The sequence below is a fragment of the Archocentrus centrarchus genome, chromosome 16, assembly GCF_007364275.1.
Source record: "Archocentrus centrarchus isolate MPI-CPG fArcCen1 chromosome 16, fArcCen1, whole genome shotgun sequence".
NCBI classification, from domain to species: Eukaryota; Metazoa; Chordata; class Actinopteri; order Cichliformes; family Cichlidae; genus Archocentrus; species Archocentrus centrarchus.
In genome coordinates this window covers 6,777,917-6,795,275 of record NC_044361.1, presented here as the reverse complement: position 1 = coordinate 6,795,275, position 17,359 = coordinate 6,777,917, and the positions used below count along the sequence as shown (strand labels likewise).

General features: G+C 39.9%; 1 protein-coding gene across 1 annotated transcript in view; it reads left to right on the top strand.

The window, feature by feature from the left end:
• plekhf2 (pleckstrin homology domain containing, family F (with FYVE domain) member 2) overlaps positions 1-7,752 on the top strand; it is a 38,242-nt gene extending 30,490 nt beyond the window's left edge. Inside the window, exon 2 of the mRNA XM_030748983.1 lies at positions 294-7,752. Within this exon, the coding sequence (XP_030604843.1) occupies positions 305-1,045 (741 nt within the window). The 5' untranslated portion in view covers positions 294-304 and the 3' untranslated portion in view covers positions 1,046-7,752. The remainder of the gene's footprint in view (positions 1-293) is intronic.
• Positions 7,753-17,359: the final 9,607 nt, after the last annotated feature.

The following is a 17,359-nucleotide window of genomic DNA, read 5'->3' as shown; positions in this document are numbered from 1 at the left end:
TTGAATTCAAAGTTTCAGGGTCACTATTAGTATTTTTTCTGTGTCTGCATTTATTTGCTCTGCAGTGATTCACATATGCATGAGAACAAGTCTTGAAAATATTATTTTGACTTAATTTGTTGCTTGTCTGCAATATTTAAATAAGATGTTGATAAAAATGTTATTAGTCAAGTCTGGCTGGTCATTAATTTGTTCTCAAAATGGAAACTTTCAGAATTGCTTATTTTATTGTTGTTAATAATAGGGGGTGGAAAAAGTTTGTTAAACCTCCCTCTGTTTGTGTCTCCCTCCAGGTGAGGTGAAGATGGTGGACCGGCTTGCAAACAGTGAGGCCAACTCCAAGCGGATTGCGTTGGTTGAGAACTGCTTTGGTGCTGCGGGTCAACCACTGGCCATCCCAGGCCGTGTGCTGATTGGTGAGGGTGTCCTCACCAAACTCTGCCGCAAGAAGCCTAAGGCACGGCAGTTCTTCCTCTTCAATGACATTCTGGTATATGGTAACATTGTCATCCAGAAGAAGAAATACAACAAACAGCACATCATCCCGCTGGAGAGCGTCACCATCGACACGGTGCCAGATGAAGGTGACCTGCGCAATGGATGGCTCATCAAGACGCCCACCAAGTCTTTCGCTGTGTATGCTGCTACTGCGACCGAGAAGTCAGAATGGATGAACCACATAGGGAAGTGTGTTGGAGACTTGCTGCAAAAAAGTGGCAAGTCCCCGACAGGAGAACATGCGGCTGTATGGGTACCCGACTCGGAGGCTTCTGTGTGCATGCGCTGCAAGAAGGTGAAGTTCACACCAGTCAGCCGCCGCCATCACTGCAGGAAATGTGGATTTGTGGTTTGTGGACCGTGCTCGGAGAAGAAGTACCTCCTGCCCAGCCAGTCGTCCAAACCGGTTCGTGTCTGCGAGTACTGCTACGAGCAGCTGACGTCCGTAAACCTCCAGCAGCATTCAGACTCCATCACCCGGCCGGGGTCAAAGTTCAACAGCAGCAACCTGTCGGATGATGACGATGACGACGACAGCAGTGACTGAGGAATGTCCAGTTCTCCCTATGGCCTGTACCATCTCTCCGCCATGGAGGAAGTACTCTGCTGATTACATTTTCTCATTTTGTATTGTTTTCCATCCACGTGATCAAATCAAGATCCACCGAGATAAGAATTCCATATTTTCCGGATTAATTCATTAATTCACTTCGGAATTCTGGTCTCATCTACAAACCAAAATGTTTTACTTTTTTCTCTAAATCCAGCAGGGATAAATAGTTTACTGAACGCAGTGATTAGTCAGTCACTTGAGGAATTGACTGGGTGACCAGCAGCACTTTGAGATAAAGTCTTGACTGTTCATCACAGCCCTTCTCCCTTCCCTTTTAATTAGCTGTAATTAGTCACTACATAAAACAAAGGTGCTAGTGAGAAACTTGCCCTCTGCTCTGTATTTAGCTTAAGTTAATTTCTTCTTCCCTTTCTTTTTACTATCTCTCTATGGACCTAAACAAAGTAATTGCTTATAATTTCTGCAGGGAAAAGCAAATGTTTGGGCTCTAGCCTCCGTCTTTGGTTTCCTTCAGGTATTACACCAAACAGGACTTTATTGTAACAGAATTCTGCACTATTTTTATAAAATTGACTCCAGCAAAATGAAAAGTATCCCTTTTTTATAAATATATATTGTGCTAAACCCAGAGCTTTTCTAATGAACCTAATATTGCTGCTTTTGACAAATCAACTAAAGCTTGTCTCACAGTGAGAGTTTCTCTTTTAACAACCATTTATGAATGTTCTCAGAGGCTAACCCCAAATACTTATTCTGCCTTCTTCTATACCCCGACATAGTGCCTTGTAGAAAACAGCTCAGCCTTCAGCAAGAGGAGAAGTTATTAGATGATGAAACCAGGTGGCAGAAAACGGGGACTTCATGATAGGTTCACTCTAAAACACATTATAGAGGATGGAGTTGTTGTTTTGGTTTGGTGTGAAGACCGGGGTGCTTGCAGACCAGCCATCAGATGGGAAGGGTTCAATTTGTTCCCAGAAACACTTGAAAGTCACTTAAACCAGACAGGCACCAGCTTTTCCATTTAGCTGCTAGTGGGCAATTTTTTTCACTAGACGAACCTAATTGCCTTGTGTTTGCACAATGCTTTAAAACCCAGAGCATGAGAAGAAAATATTGGTGACGGAAACACACACCTTCCACCTTTCAGCAGATGCCTTGTGTGGCACTTCCTTCCAGACAAGGTTGATTGAACTCTAGTCGACAGGTGGGTTAGGCCTTGCATTTTGCATACCTGACCATAACTGGGAAATGTAGTTAAATTTGTAATACGTACACCAGTACTTTTTATGTAGAGTTTACCTTTATAAATAAATAACTGGCCTGATACGTTAATTTGTTCCCATGCTACAAAAATAAGCTGTTGCATTGTCCCCTCTTGTGAATAATTATACAACATTTCCCACAGATTTGGATTTTATTTTGGCTCGATTGAAAGCCAATGTATGCTAAACCGTACCCTTCATAAGGGGCTGTTCTGCGAAGATTTTAATCAAATAGGGTGTGACGCACATGTAGCATTAAAATCAGCAGCATCCCCATTGAGTCTTTCATCCTGTTCAGCTGATAGGCCTTGTTCTGTTCTGCAGCTTCAGTGAGCTCAATGTTAGAGAGATAAATGGCATTACAGCTTACAGTCACAGTGGCCCTATGGCTTGCAGCAAATCTTCAGAGCAGAACAGGGACTCCAGTTGTTGGATGCAGTACAGGAGGGTGGTGCTTTAGTCCACTGGACTACCTAAACATGAAACTCAAGCAACGTAATGATATCAAAGTCCGTCACAACAGCAGAATGACCAAAATAGCCTCTTGAGCAACATGAGACTGGAAGACCTTTGGAACTGAACTTTCAAAATAAGAGCAGGGTACCCACTACCAAAATCATGGATGGTGTCGTTCCCTCAGATCAATGGAAAAAAATTAAATGGGCTAAAGCGAGTTGCAAAATATACTTGGCTGTTAAGTGTCTGCTGTAACACTGCTACAACTTGGGTTTAGTATCACATCATGGGCAGAGTACAGTAGAAACAAAAGACAATAAGTGGCGTGGGCTACATGCTCAGTTGTAAAACATTTAAGTTGCTGGAGTGGGTAAAGGCAAATGTTTAAAGTTTTTTGCAACTTATTGGATTTTTGATTTATCTGTCAGGTTAGTAATTTTCTTTGTGGTATAAAAACAGATTAATGTAATCTAATGCCTCACAGAGAGGTAGCGAGCAGCAGTTCAGATTCTGTGTTTGCATTGTTATTGTTTAACAGTCAGCTAATGCCTCCAGTAAATGAATGAAATTAAACGCAATGCAATAATAAGGACGTTTTAGGGCCTGGTGTGTTTTCTTTTGTCACACGACTGTGTGTTGCACCTTATTTTGTGTAATTCTTCCCTGCTCGGCTGCTGAGCAGGTTTTCTGGAATGAATGTCAGGAAATCAGCGTGCTGTCTTCCTGTCACTTACTCTTCACTGTGCTGCTCTTAGGTCAGAGGGCAATACTGTGTCATAAAACAAACACACCTCTTGAATCCTGCTCCTCTGCCAAGCTAGCATGACAGTCCATCCTCCTTTCTTTCCTTCCTTCCTTCCTTCCTTCCTTCTGTAATTCCCTCCATTTTCTGTACCAGAACTTTCCTATAGAAAGCACAGCTCACTGATCATGTGATGCTGTGTGCTTATTAAGTCATGTGATCACATACTGAACAAGGAACTGAAAAAAGCTCCTTTGGGGAATTGACTACCTGCTACAGCCTGCAGAGAATTTAGGTTCAGTTATCTTACCAGATGTTAATGTTGTCAGTTTCAGCGTGGGTTTCTGTTCTCAGTGGGTCCTCTGAAGAGTTTAATTCCTCAGACCAACAGTTTCCAGATAAACAGCACTCGAAATTGACTCTGAATTCATATTCCTTCATGTCAGTTTATGTAGTGAGCCTCTCCACGTTGTCATTAATTTCCCAGTATTTCTAACCCAAGCTTGTATTTGGATACTGATCAGTCTGTGCCTGCGCTGTATTCAGTCTTCAGGCTCTTTTTGTACTGCTCGAGGTCTCAGGTTTGTCATTGTGAAAATGCGCTTGTAGCATCTTAACCCAGATCAAGTCAGGATACCCCCCCTGTTCTGTTTCCCTGTATCAGTGTATGTCAGCTCAGAATAGCTGACATTTTTATCAGATTGGCACATCTTGGTTCTTAAACAGGTGTTCAAACCATATGTGGCTTTGTGTAAAAACATGTTAGGGGGTTGTTTGAGGTTTGACAACACTCAGCTTCACAATACTGAAAAAAAATTTTTGCAACCCTGGAATTTTTTTTTTTTTTTTGGTCAGTCACAAGAAAAGCAGAAGGCATATGTTACAAAGTCGTATGCTAGGAATGTGTTAGCACGCCAGGTATTTCACCTATTATGATTCAGCTGAACAAGTAATCTTAACACATTGTGAAAACCTGTAGCAGTGTAAATGCAGACATCAGCAGCTTGAATGAGAACAGTCTTTTTAAATATGCTGTTGTCAGTGTAAAAGTCACCATGACGTCAGTGAAGACTAAAGTGCGTCTGTTTGATCAGATGACTGAAAAAGTCCAAACGCCTCATATGGGGGACAGCCTGTCACGCCCAGCTCCATCCAAGCAGGCTCTCACTCACATGAATCTTAATTTTCACAGACTGAGTGAAAGTGTGAACTTTGAGAAAAATCAGCATGTTTTTGGAAGTTGTCTTCCTGTTAAATAGAGCACACTAACGGCTTCATGTTCTTGAAACTCCTCAGAGATGTTTATTTAAAACATTAAAAGCCATGGGTTGTATCTGAGCGCACTCGAGTCAGGACTGCAAACAGAAACCTCAGAAGGGATTTCTCTCGTGTGTGGGATAAAACAAAAGTAGGATAACAAGTTTGTGCTGCTTGTAACAAAAGCTGAACCTTTACTTTTACATGCAACACCTCTGTGTCTCCAAATGATTTCCTATATTTTGACTTTCTACCCAGATATATGATAAGATTGCAGCATTAAGCAACTCGATAAAGCAGCAGAACAGGAACAAGAAAGGGAGAATTTTCTTTTTATGTCTTTGATCTTACAGATTAAACTTTGTGATATTGTTACTGCAATAAAAGCAACCTCAGTGATAAGAGAAATGACCGTGTTAATGATCACTAACAAGCTGTCCTTTATCCTCACTGGGGCGGTGGTGCTCATGGGAAGACGATGACTTCGTCAAATCCAGGAGCACAAAGTCCGGCCTCAGGTTTGCTGTGGATTGCACTTAAAGTCGGCGCATGGACTCTCATCCAGGTGGTTACCACATACTGTCAGATCCACAGTGACTCTGGATGTTTTAAAATGAATCTTCGTGTTGTTGTAATCCTGTTGACTTTTGTACATTTGTACAGATTTCGTTTTTTGAGGTGTTGTAATGTTTTTGTTGTACAATTCTGATCAGATTCTGAAATGACGCTGTCTCAAGTCTCTTTGCGCTCAGCCTTCCTCGTCTGTCACTTCAGCAGCATCTGCAGCTTTTTAACACACGCTCACCGGTGGGAAAGTGTCTGTAGCAGATTGATCACATTCACCATCCAGCCAGATGTGTAATTTCAGAACCCCTGTTCCTCAGGGAGGTCACCAGCAGCCGGCATAGATTCAGTGCCTCTTCAAAGACAGAGTTTTGATTTCCTGTCTTTTTTTTTTTTGTTTGTTTTGTTTTTTTATCAGATGCACTTAACCTGGTCAGCTGACTTTCTCAAACTGATTAGTTAGGTCCCAGTCACGCAGGGCTTAAGACTGGTTGGTGACCACCTGTCAACCACTGGTTGCTAGGGAAGAATAGTTTTGCCACGACACATTATTGCTGGTAATTAGTGTAATCGCTGGGAGGCTTTTGGAGCTGTACCCTCCTTTTAACCAATTTCACCCAGTGACAGCCAGCAACTTCCAGTAACCACTTGTAGCAACCAAAGGTTGCCAAGGGGTTGCCAACCAGTCTCTAGGCCCGTGTAACTGAAGTTGGAGGAACCTCAGTGAACTAATTTCTGTTGGGGAACTCTGATTTCCTGGTAGTAAAGGATGGAAGTCTTTTATTTAAAATGTCTCATTCCAAAGTTCGACGAAAACTGAAACAGACTCCAGATTCTGAAAATCCCGTCTGACTACGTTAGTCTGATGCAGATGCACAAAAATGAGAAACCTGATATGGAGTAAGTCTTACAAAATCTGCAAATGGTCACTTGAGTGCGTATAAAGACAGTGGCTGTCTTCCCACAGAGCAGTGTGATCCTTTTGCAGACTGAAATATAAACACAAAAACATCTAAATGTTGGCTGATTGAAAATGTCACACTTTGCTGGTTTTATTTTTTCCTCACTTCTTTTCCTGGTCAGAACTTTTGTGCTTTAAATGACAGTGTCCAGCTGTTTGTGTGTTCATGCTCTGGGCAACATTAGTGATGGTGGTACTGTTTGTGCTGATTATAGACTGAAGGGTTCTGATTACTTCTCCAAAGCATTGATTAAGAAAATGTCACATGTAAACAAATTGTTTTGATTTTCATTGTTATTTGGAGGATATTTTTTCCTTAAATAGCCCGTTGATAAAACTAATGCAGGGAAGGGCATGTTGATTAAAAAAAAAAAGAAAACCTTCAACTCAAAGAGCCAATATAACACTTGTTGCTTTTGTCTTTAATGGAAGTTTTCTTCTTTCTTTTTAAGCTGATCGCCCCTCTGCTGCATTCAGACGATCCTCTTATTCAGAAAGCTCTAAAATTCTCTCTTGAGCGTGTGACCTTTATGATGTATTTATGGGTCATGAACTGGCAAAGCAGTGAAAAGGTCAATGGTGGCTGTAAATAATCGAAACCTAACATCTAGTGTTTGTTCTTATTTGTAGTGTGGATTTATGGCTGGAAGCTGTGCAGAAAATTGATTTGTCATGATTTTCTTGGCAGTTTGCAGCACAAATCTCAACCTTCAGTGGATTTGAGAAAGGCTGAGTCAGTCGCATTACTGCAGAGATAATTAAAGCTCAGATTATACTTTTTGTGGTCATTTTGCTGTGAGCTTGTGCCTCCATGAGGACAGTGCGAAGTCACTGTATACACATGTCCAGACTTCAGCACCAAATATAAGAGGAAACTAGCTCGTGGCTCAGCCAGTCCAGAGGTGAAACACTAAGGCCATCCATCCATTCATTTTCTTCTGCTTATCCAGTTCAGGGGCTGATTGTTTTTATGCTCAGTCAGTAACCAAACAGTAGAACTTCAGCTTATGTTGCTCACAGTGTGAACCAATCAGTGATGGGGATGACATCTAAAGCGCTGCAGATCCTGAGCTTGTAACACAAACATTTTCCTGAGGAGGCGACTTGGGACAGCTGAAAGAAAGATCATTGCTTTCTGTGATCTTTGGTTTTGTTGTGCAAATGTTTTTTTTTTTTGTTGTTAAATTTCATTTTTTTCCTCTAGTTTTGTGGGTGATCTTTAAAAAGGGCTTCAATCAGAATGTAACCCAGCATATCATCTTCAATGCTAATTCTTTAAGAATTCTTTTAGTACCTGTTACATATAAATAATGTATTGGTTAAAGCTGTTAGCTGTTGTGTCATCTTTATTTGCCTGCTTTCTGACAGAAAAAAAGGAGTGGGGGGCATAGATTAAAAATAGATTTCATCATTATTAAACCTGATTTTGCATTAACAAAGGCAACTGAGATTCACTTCATCTTTAAAAATGTGCTACTGTTGAATTTCTCAGAAAAATAAGTTGTATAGTAATGATAGAAAACCTGACATGAAAATCCCACCAGCCTGTGCCACCTTAACAAACAGGAAAACCAAAGAAACGTAAACAGCTTAAGCTGTGGTTGACTGAGTTCCTGATTAAGATCAAAGCTGCACGGAAAATTCAGACACATCGTGCACCCTCTGAGGTAGCTAAAGGGCTGAGTAAAAATGTCTAAATTAAGACATAAGAAAAGAGCTGTTTGTCTCAAATTCAGTAACATTGTGTCAACACTGTTATCCTTTTGGGGTTGTATCAGGAAAGGCTTCAGGTGTTTAAAAAAAAAAAAAAAAATCTGCCAAATCAAAAATGTAGAGCTACCTGTTATGGCGACCCCTTGTGAATAAAGATGCAGCTGAAAGTGGCTCTATTGAGTTAACCTCCTTAATTAGCATTTATAGTAACGTCTAAATATTTTGGTTAAGAACACCCTATTTTGAAGCCTGAACGTTAGTGGTTTCGCTGCTGCCTTGATTGGCAAGCTGCATTCATAAATTGTGTCAGTGTAACAGATAAATCAGCTGACAGACCAGTGAGATGCCAGAATTTCACTTTAAAAAAAAAAAAATGGAAGCACAAATTTCTTGGATGTTTGTATCATATAGCAAGCTATAATATTAGTCAGATAACTTAGAAATGCACTGAATGGCTCCAACAGCACACACATTATGCAGTTTAAAGATCTGAGATGGTGGATGCAGCCTAGCAGGTGCTGATTGACTCCAGATGTCTGTTTGGATGCTTGTCAGTCCACACCACTGATGCAGTTATATACTGGATGAGCTATGACAAAAAGAAACACACCCCAATAAGAGTTGGTATGAAGGGCAAATGAACTATAGAAGCAAAAGCATTATTGTTTTGTTTGTTTTTTTGTTTGTTTTGGGGGGGGGGGGGGGGGGGGTCTTTCTAATGCTGTAAAGTTGGACATTTTAACATTTAACAAGAGTCTATTGGAATTAACACTCTTTTGGAGCCTACCTCTAGTGGACAATAGAGGAACTGCAATCAGTTTTTGTCACTTCCATGTTGGCGTCATTTTTCCACTCTAGAGGTCAGCTTGCTTTAAGTTTAAGAGATTGTTTCATATCTAAAGTCTAGAAAATGCAATTCTTGGACAAATTGCAGTGCGACTGCTGAAACCTGCTGCGGCTTGCTCACAGCTGGCAGTGGCCTTTAACCTGCCAAACAGCTGGCAGTTGGTGTGAATTTGAGAGTATGCAGGAGAAGAGTGGGGAATATAAACAGGACTGTTGCTCCACCACTTGCACCTTTTCGAGAGATTAGTGATTTCAAGCAGAACTCTCTAAAACAGCTACCTCACACATGACAGGTTTCAGCAAGTTGTTCACTAAGTATTAGGATTGATATTGATTTAACAATGCTTTACAATTTAAAAATCAAACCATGTTTTTAGCCTTTAGCATTTGTGCTTTGTATTAAAAATTTTAGTTTTTTTTTTAATTTTTAGTTACTGTGCAGCTCAGAGGTAAAACTGTATGAGACTCAGAACTTTTATATTTATAATCTCAGTCTGTAGACTTACTCCAAATTTGGTTGCAGTTGGATGAAGCATTTAAAAGTTATACCAGTTTGAATTGATTTAACCACACTCATACATTCACAGGCCATCTGTCACTGTCATTGCTTCTGTCACACTCTGTAACTATGAAACAACCATTTGAAGACAGGTGTCGGTCAAGAACTTAATCAGCTGAATCTTTTCACAGCTTTTCAGAGTTTCAGCTCCTGCTGTTTTGATTTGCTCTCACGAAAAAGCGTTGTCTTTGCCATCTGGTTTCAGTTCAGTTTTATTTCACAACAGGCATTTCAGGGCCCTGTACATTGTAAAGACCTAACATTATATAGAGAGACACCTTTGGCCAAACACTTAGCAACAGTAGGACAGTGAAACCTCTGGCAGAACAGGCACATCAACCCTTGTGAAGATAAAGTGTAGAAAGAAAAGAATATAAGAAAAACAAGAAAGCATCAGGCTGAAGGGGATAGTAATTGCAGGTCATTTCATTCTGTGCTGGAGCCAAAGGTACCTGCAAAAAAGGTACAGGAAGAGAGGATAAAGCAGAAGGCAACAAGTTAACGTATACAACAGTGACATGAATGCACAAGTTTCATTAAAAAAAAAGAAAAACATTTTTTAAAAAGCCTCTGTACCCTGGAGCATACAAACTATTTCTCATTCAGCCATCACATCCACAAAAAATACCGAGATATCCGACTGTACGGATTCCCTGTGATGCTCCACAGCTCCAGAGAATTAAAAATCCTTCATGACTACGAAGTCCTGAGAAAAACACCCCATGACTCAGTTGCTTTTAGAACCACCTTTAGCAGCAATAACTAATCATTTTACGTGTGACTTCATCAGTCTGTCACTGTTGTGAGTTTTGGAGAAATTTTGGCCCCTTTCTTTACACTGCTTCAGTTCATCTTGGAATCTGCGGTTGTTTAGAAATGCCTCCAAGAGATCTTCCCTACTCCTGCAATTCTCCTTCATAGATATTCACTGAGTTCCTTGGACTTTCCCATTGTCAATTCTGGTCACTCCAAGGAGCACTGTCAAACATTTTTGTGTTGGCAAATGGAAACTACCAATTGTCATTCATGATCACAAATGAGAAGTTAATTGGCCTCAGTTAAGAGACACTGTAGAACCTTCAGCACCAATTATTAAAAGATATAAGTGAGTGTATGTATATATATCTGAGCCTGCATGTGTACTTTTGACCCTGTGCAGATTGGAGAAAATTCTAAATAAATTCAAAGTTGTGTGCCCAATTCTCAATTTTTAACGTCATTCAAGATGTATGCTGTACAATCATTCCACCCTGGAAAAATAGCAGTTCAAAGAAATCAATAAAAGCACAGAATTACTGTGACATTCATGCCTAATGTTTAAATTTCTCACCACAACAGGGATAGGCTCCAGCACCCCGTTACCCATACTGGATAAGCAGTTAAGAAAATGGATGGATTTAACCATGATATTTCAAGTACAACAATGTTATGGCTAAACATTAAGGTTGCCACCAATTTTTAGAATGTTTCTTTCAATTATCTTGCCTTTAAAAACAAGGGAACAAAATATCAACTTCCTCCTGAGAATTAAAACACTGAATCAGGATTTCAGAACAATCCATACTATACCTACAGCTTAAAATCATGCAAAATATCATTTTCAAAGCCTTCTGAATAAGTTTTATAATGTTCATATGAACACAGCAGGAGCTTTATATTAAACTTAAAAGGAATGTGGTTTGCAGGCTTCACGCAGTTAAAAATAAAGAACAAAGTCCTTAATCTCATGACTTTGTAGGAGATGTAAGCCTGTGAAGTAATACTAAATAAATTATATGTTAAAAGATGTGTCAAACATACATTAGACTGCTTTATCAAAGCAAATCTCAGAAACACTGAAACACGGCGCACAGGTGTTTAATATTAATTAATACAGTTACAGGTATCTGATGCTTTCAGCGCTGCCACTGCTGATGCAGAATATGATAGTGAAGGTGGCACAGCTGAAGGAGAGCACTGAGAGGATGAGGTAGCTCAAAGATAAATGTTTCATCTATAAGAAAAACTTTGATCAGCAGAAAATACACAGGAAAAATAAGATGTCATCTGGCTCTCTCTCTTTTTTTTATTAATCCACATATTTGAAATGTGGAAACAAGATGGCTCACTCAGAGGGTTTAATGGTTTTCTTTTTAAAAAGAGAGACTCTAGTTCTTTAAAGTGGGATGTGTGTTTAAGTAATAATTTAGCACTTTATTTCCATTTCTTGCTTCTTTACATTCTTTGTGAATTTTTAGAATGAAATACTGATGACAGTAAACAATAACGTGCATTCAATCTTGTAATAATTCTCTAATTATTAAAGCGGGGGTCCACCTTGGCTTGGGACAAACTTAAAATGCCACTCACAGTTAAATGTGACCTCATTATCTTTATTATATTCAAATATGCATGAAGAGCGTGTTTATATTTCCACACTTTGCTGACAAAAATTTGACAGTGTCTACATAAAGTACACACCGTAAGGTATAATGTAGGAAAAGATAATTATTATATCAGAAGCAACATTAATAACCAAAAGTCTAATACTGATAGCACCTGCACCTCTGTATAGAAACGGCATGCACTATCTGGAATGTGGAGCGAAAGACTCAGACAATCATATCTCATCTGGAATATGATCAAACTGAGGATCAAAAGGAAACTAGCGCTCATGCAGCAGGGTGCCAGAACCTGTCTGCCAAAGGGTCCATTATGGTCCATTGGATGACTTTGCAAAGAGTGAAAATTACAGAGAAAGCACCTGGAGAGCACTCTGCAGCAAGTCATTAATAATGGATCATTTCAGAGCGGCTGTCCAAACTGTTTATTTTATCTGAGACAGGAGTCTGAACAACTGTCACTTTTGCAGCTGTCTGAGTGAAAGTTGTGCTGTCACGCACCTTCAATTGACTTAATGTGGGGGGAAAAAAAACCTGAAAGATATTTTTGAAATTTCAAATTTTTCCTTGAGTCACTTCGGCCAATTCACCATCTGAATAAAGTTTCCTTTAATCCTCCCAAAACAGCTCTAGTACTCGTTCACTAATTTACGTGCAGCATTGAATGCAGCGTTAGTTCCACGTGCATTTACTCCGGTCGCCATAGGGGGCGCTGCTCCTCATACAGCTTGGCAATAGAGTTCGGTAATAGACAGCATACTCCACGACAGATTTAACACAGTAAAGCGCGGAAATAGACATCTGCAGTAGCACCTTTGAGCACTGTGGTGAAAAGGTGGACTTCAACGTCACGTAGTGACTGTGATTGGAAAACTGCGCTAGCAGACGCCTCAGTCCACTCACCTGTTCAACAGGTAGCTTTGCCTCGCCTAACCTGACGTGTCAGGTAAACAATTACTCCAGTTAAATGACACCTGCTTAAGAGTACACCGTGGATTTTTCCCCCCTTATCATTTATGGATTATCCTGCTCAAATACGGCATTCACCTGGCTTAAGGTAAGGTAGCTGTCGTGTGTTATTACCTGTTGGGGCTTTTTTTTTTTTTTTAGTGTGTTTTGCCAGAGTAGAATTTGGCATTTATTAAAAGTGCTATATGCTGCTAATATCAATCCATCCCAGCTGGAGCCTATCCCAGCTGTCATAAGGTGAGAGGCAGGGTACACCCTGGATAGGTGTGAATGTACCCTAATCTTAAAAGTGGCCAGTATTACTCGGCTTTTTATTTAAATGTGCCATTGTGAGATATTTTTCCTACCATGAATTTGTGAATTGCTTTTACGGTAATTTTCCACTTCTTAGCAATTTAATTTAAATTGGCTTTTTAAATTATTATTATTAACACTGTTCAAACACTCAAGAATATAATAGGCTGCTGAAATAACAGTATTAATATACAAAGTATTTGAAAATCAAGAACCTGGTCCAAATGGTCCACTCTGTGCTCCTTTTTTCACTTCTGGCTTCTTCTTCTTTCCTGACATGGTGTACTGCAAAACAGTGACACTATACACACCCAAGCTACATGTAAGGCCTTTTAAAAACTCTGTTCCTATATGTGCTCAGACTCAGATAAAAACAAAAAAACCCCAAAAAACAAAACAAGCAAACAAAACAAAACAAAAACAAAACAAAAACAAAAACAAAACAAACAAACAAACAAAAAAAAAAAAATATATATATATATATATATATATATATATATATAGAATAGGTGATGGAACTGACCTATAAGCACAATCTGTAATGATATTTGTATCATTAACAAATTACCAATATTTATTCATCCCCAATTCCATGAAGCTCTCTGCACACTGTTCTTGAGCTAATCTGAAGGCCACATGAAGTTTGGAGGTCTGTAGCTCTGCAGAAAGTTGGTGACCTCGGGCATCTGTTGACCCCACCCTGTCATTTTAAGTGGCCTACCACTTTGTGGCTGAGTTGCTGTCATTCAAATCGCTTCCACTTTGTTATAACACCACTAATAGTTGACTGTGGAATATTTAGTAGTGAGGAAATTTCATGACACAAATGAGCTGTGCCAAGGTTTCAGGTCATAGGTCTTTGGGAATACCTGTCAGGCTGTTATCTTTGGCATTGTTGGTAGATTTCATTAAAGAAATGGGAACAAATTATGTTTTTTGTCCAATAGCTCCAGTGAAAGGAACTCTTAATGTTTCATACCAAGACATCTTAGACAATTTAATGCTCCCACTTTTGTGGGAACAGTTGGGAATGGCTCCTTCCTGTTCCAATATGACTGCGCACCAGTGCACAACGCGAGGTCCATAAGAACATGGATGAGTGAATTTGGCGTGGCAGAATTGACTGACCTCAACCTGATAGAACACCTTTGGGATGAATTAGAGTGGAGACTGTGAGCCAGGCCTTCTCATCCAACATCAGTGTCTGAGCTCACAAATGTGCTTCTGGAAGAATGGTCAAAAATTCCCATAAACACTCTTCTAAACCTTGTGGAAAGCCTTCCCAGAAGATTTGAAGTTGTTATAGCTGTTGTTGGGGATTTTTTTTTTTTTTTTATGGCTATGGTATTAGTATTTTCAGTAATCATTTCTAGTATCATTTATTAATAACTATAGTGGACACATACACTGGATTAATGAACACTGTATGCTTTAGGTTAGTAGTTTAAGATTGGGGCCGGTTATATTTACTCTCATACCTGAGGCTTCAGTCTCACCTATGCACACATTTTGGTTCACATGACATCGTTATCACCTCATATTATGCTTTATTTCACTTTAAGACTGTGTGCTTCCTGAAGCATGACTCAGCAGACCAACCTGTGTTTGGATAATATGAATTATCGTGGGCGTGAATTCTAATTAAGTGGGTTCTTTCTAAAAGTGGTGGTGTAGCAAAGGCTTTTTAATTGGAGGAGGATCAATTATTTATTATGCCTGTCAGATTTGTCATAAAGTATGGGGCACTCCAGTGACGTGTATATTTTTAGCACATGTGAGAACATTGTTGGCAGTTCGCCCCGAAGTTATTGGTCTGTGATCAGGTTTCAGGGGACGACACTTTGTTTATGCAAATTGAGAGGGGTCAAAGGTAAGTGGGCAGAGTTAGCATCCACAGTTTATATAATGAGGCGCCTGCCCTTTGTCTGTCTCTTCTCTTTCTGACTCTGCATCTGTCCCTGTTTCTCTCTTTCCTTTTCTTTCTTCTTCTTCTTCTTTGTGTGTGTGTGTGTGTGTGTGTGTGTGTGTGTGTGCGTGTGTGTATCCTTACCTTATTTCTGTTACTGTCTGTGTCCTGGTTTTGTATGTGTTTTGTGTAACCTGTATGTCTAATAAGTGGCCTGCATTGGACCCTGCTCATCCCAGTGATTTTTTTGGAAACTCTAGTTTTAATTGAGTTTTCTGCAGGATTGAATCCACTCCATTTTGGCCAAAAGGAAACTCGGGGACCCCTAAAATTATGACCCAACACTGTAAATGTAAAATCATATCAGACTCTGTGGATTAAGAATGGAATGTCACTCAAGTTCATGTGCATATGAAGACAGACAAGCAAATACTTTTGGCAATATAGTGTATGTTTGCATGTTTCAATAAACTGCTGCACCTGTTTCCCATTGTTCTAGCAAGGAACAAAGAAATGAAGGGAGGCTCAGGACTTTTGCACAGTACCAAATTTATTAAAAAAAAAGAAAGAGGGAGGGCGGGCAGGCAGGAAAAGTCAAGGTACCAAGCATTTACCAAAAGACATCCTTGCTTCGGAGTCATCATTTTAAACTGATCAAATGAGTACAACAAGGCCCAACTGTGTTTCAATAAGGAAAGATAATTAGGAGGAACTGAAGATTATTTATTGATAAATACAATTAAGCTATTTGGAGATTAGTCTGCGGTGGCCCATCGAAGCAGAACAGAACCCCAGTGGAAGTAGGAACTAGGGCCCCCTGGACCCCCTGGACCCCCTGGACCCCCTGGAATCTAGAAGCTGGTGGTGATGGAGACCAACATTGAGGCTTGGAAGGAGCTCTTGGGTGGTGAAGGGGGTGGGGTTGCGTGAATGAGTCTGAAAGGGAGAATAACAGATGAGCAGTGATATTTAAAGCACACTGAGTGGAGGCTGATTGGCTCAAGGAAGGCGGGCAGAAAGATGATTGGACCAGAAGTGATGAAGTCAGCACTGAGTATGACAACATGAGAAAGCACTATACTTAACACTGATAGTTTAACATAACCAGGGTCATGTTTTATGAGCATATGTTTGTAAGTGAAATCTTAATTTGTGAAGTAACTAAAGTTTTCACACAGTTGTGATGGAGTAAGTGTGTATGTGGTGGAGTAGAAATGTTAAGTTTCACAAAATGGAAATATTGTTCTGCACACCACTGCAATATTCAGGAGAGCTGCATAGGGTTATGAAGTTCAGAAGAGCAAGAACTAATTTCAGTTTGTATGAGTTAGGATTATTTAAAGAAGAGGTGACGGATGAGCATCAGACTGAAGACAGACATGGGTGTCTGGTTTCTCTCTTTTCTAATAGAGACAAATACTGCACCCTCAGATGATCCCTCTGGATGTGATATTTAATTCTCTGCCAATAAAAGTCATGAGACTTGATTATCATAGACTCAGCTTAAGTATGTCTTAAAGATCACGCTGTCTGCAGCATCACTGTGAGTGACAAGTAATCAAAGCAAGCAGTAGCCATTAGTAAGCCCATAATGGAGTATAATAGCAGTAATCATAATGGTTATTTTTAAAGAGGTATCAATCCTCTGCAACACCAGTGCTGGATGATATAACTCCAGGTCAGACTGAGGCCACAGGCTCTGCCAGTAAAAATGTTTATTCACTTAACACTGGCTGGAGTCTGAAATGGGCACATTTCACATTAATTTTTGAACAGCTTGGTTATCATACGTACAAGATCAGGAATTTTGTGGTAATTTACAATCATGATCTCTTGTTTTTGCACCTTTCAACAAAAATCCCTTTTCTTTTCCATTTTTTAAGGGTCATTGTAGAAGATGATATTCTGAAACATTATAGTACTGTGAAAATCTCATACAATGATAGCATCTCAGGCATGTTGTTGAAGTCAAAATGAAGGCTTCAGAGGTGGGTCTGATCTGCCAAAGCAGAAGTGACAAAAACTGCAGTTAGTGGCCACTTGAGGCCGGCTCCAAAACCGAGTCAGTCCCCATGGATGCCCATGTTAAAATGCCCAATTTTAGAGCACCAAGAAGCATTTATACAGCCATGTAAAAAAAATTATTTAGCTCTGTATGGAAAATGTCCTCCCTTCATTACCACTGTGCAGGGAGGGAATTTTTTTCTGGACACCTGATTTAACAGTGTGGCTGCTTTGATTGACAGGTTTCCCGACACAGGGAGCTGTAGACAATCACTGCCTGTTTGGCCTTCCCTCTGCTAATTGGAGTCACTGAACTGGACCTCTGCACCCTGTTAATGCTGTTGGTGCCATTTGGAGCATTTCTAATGGA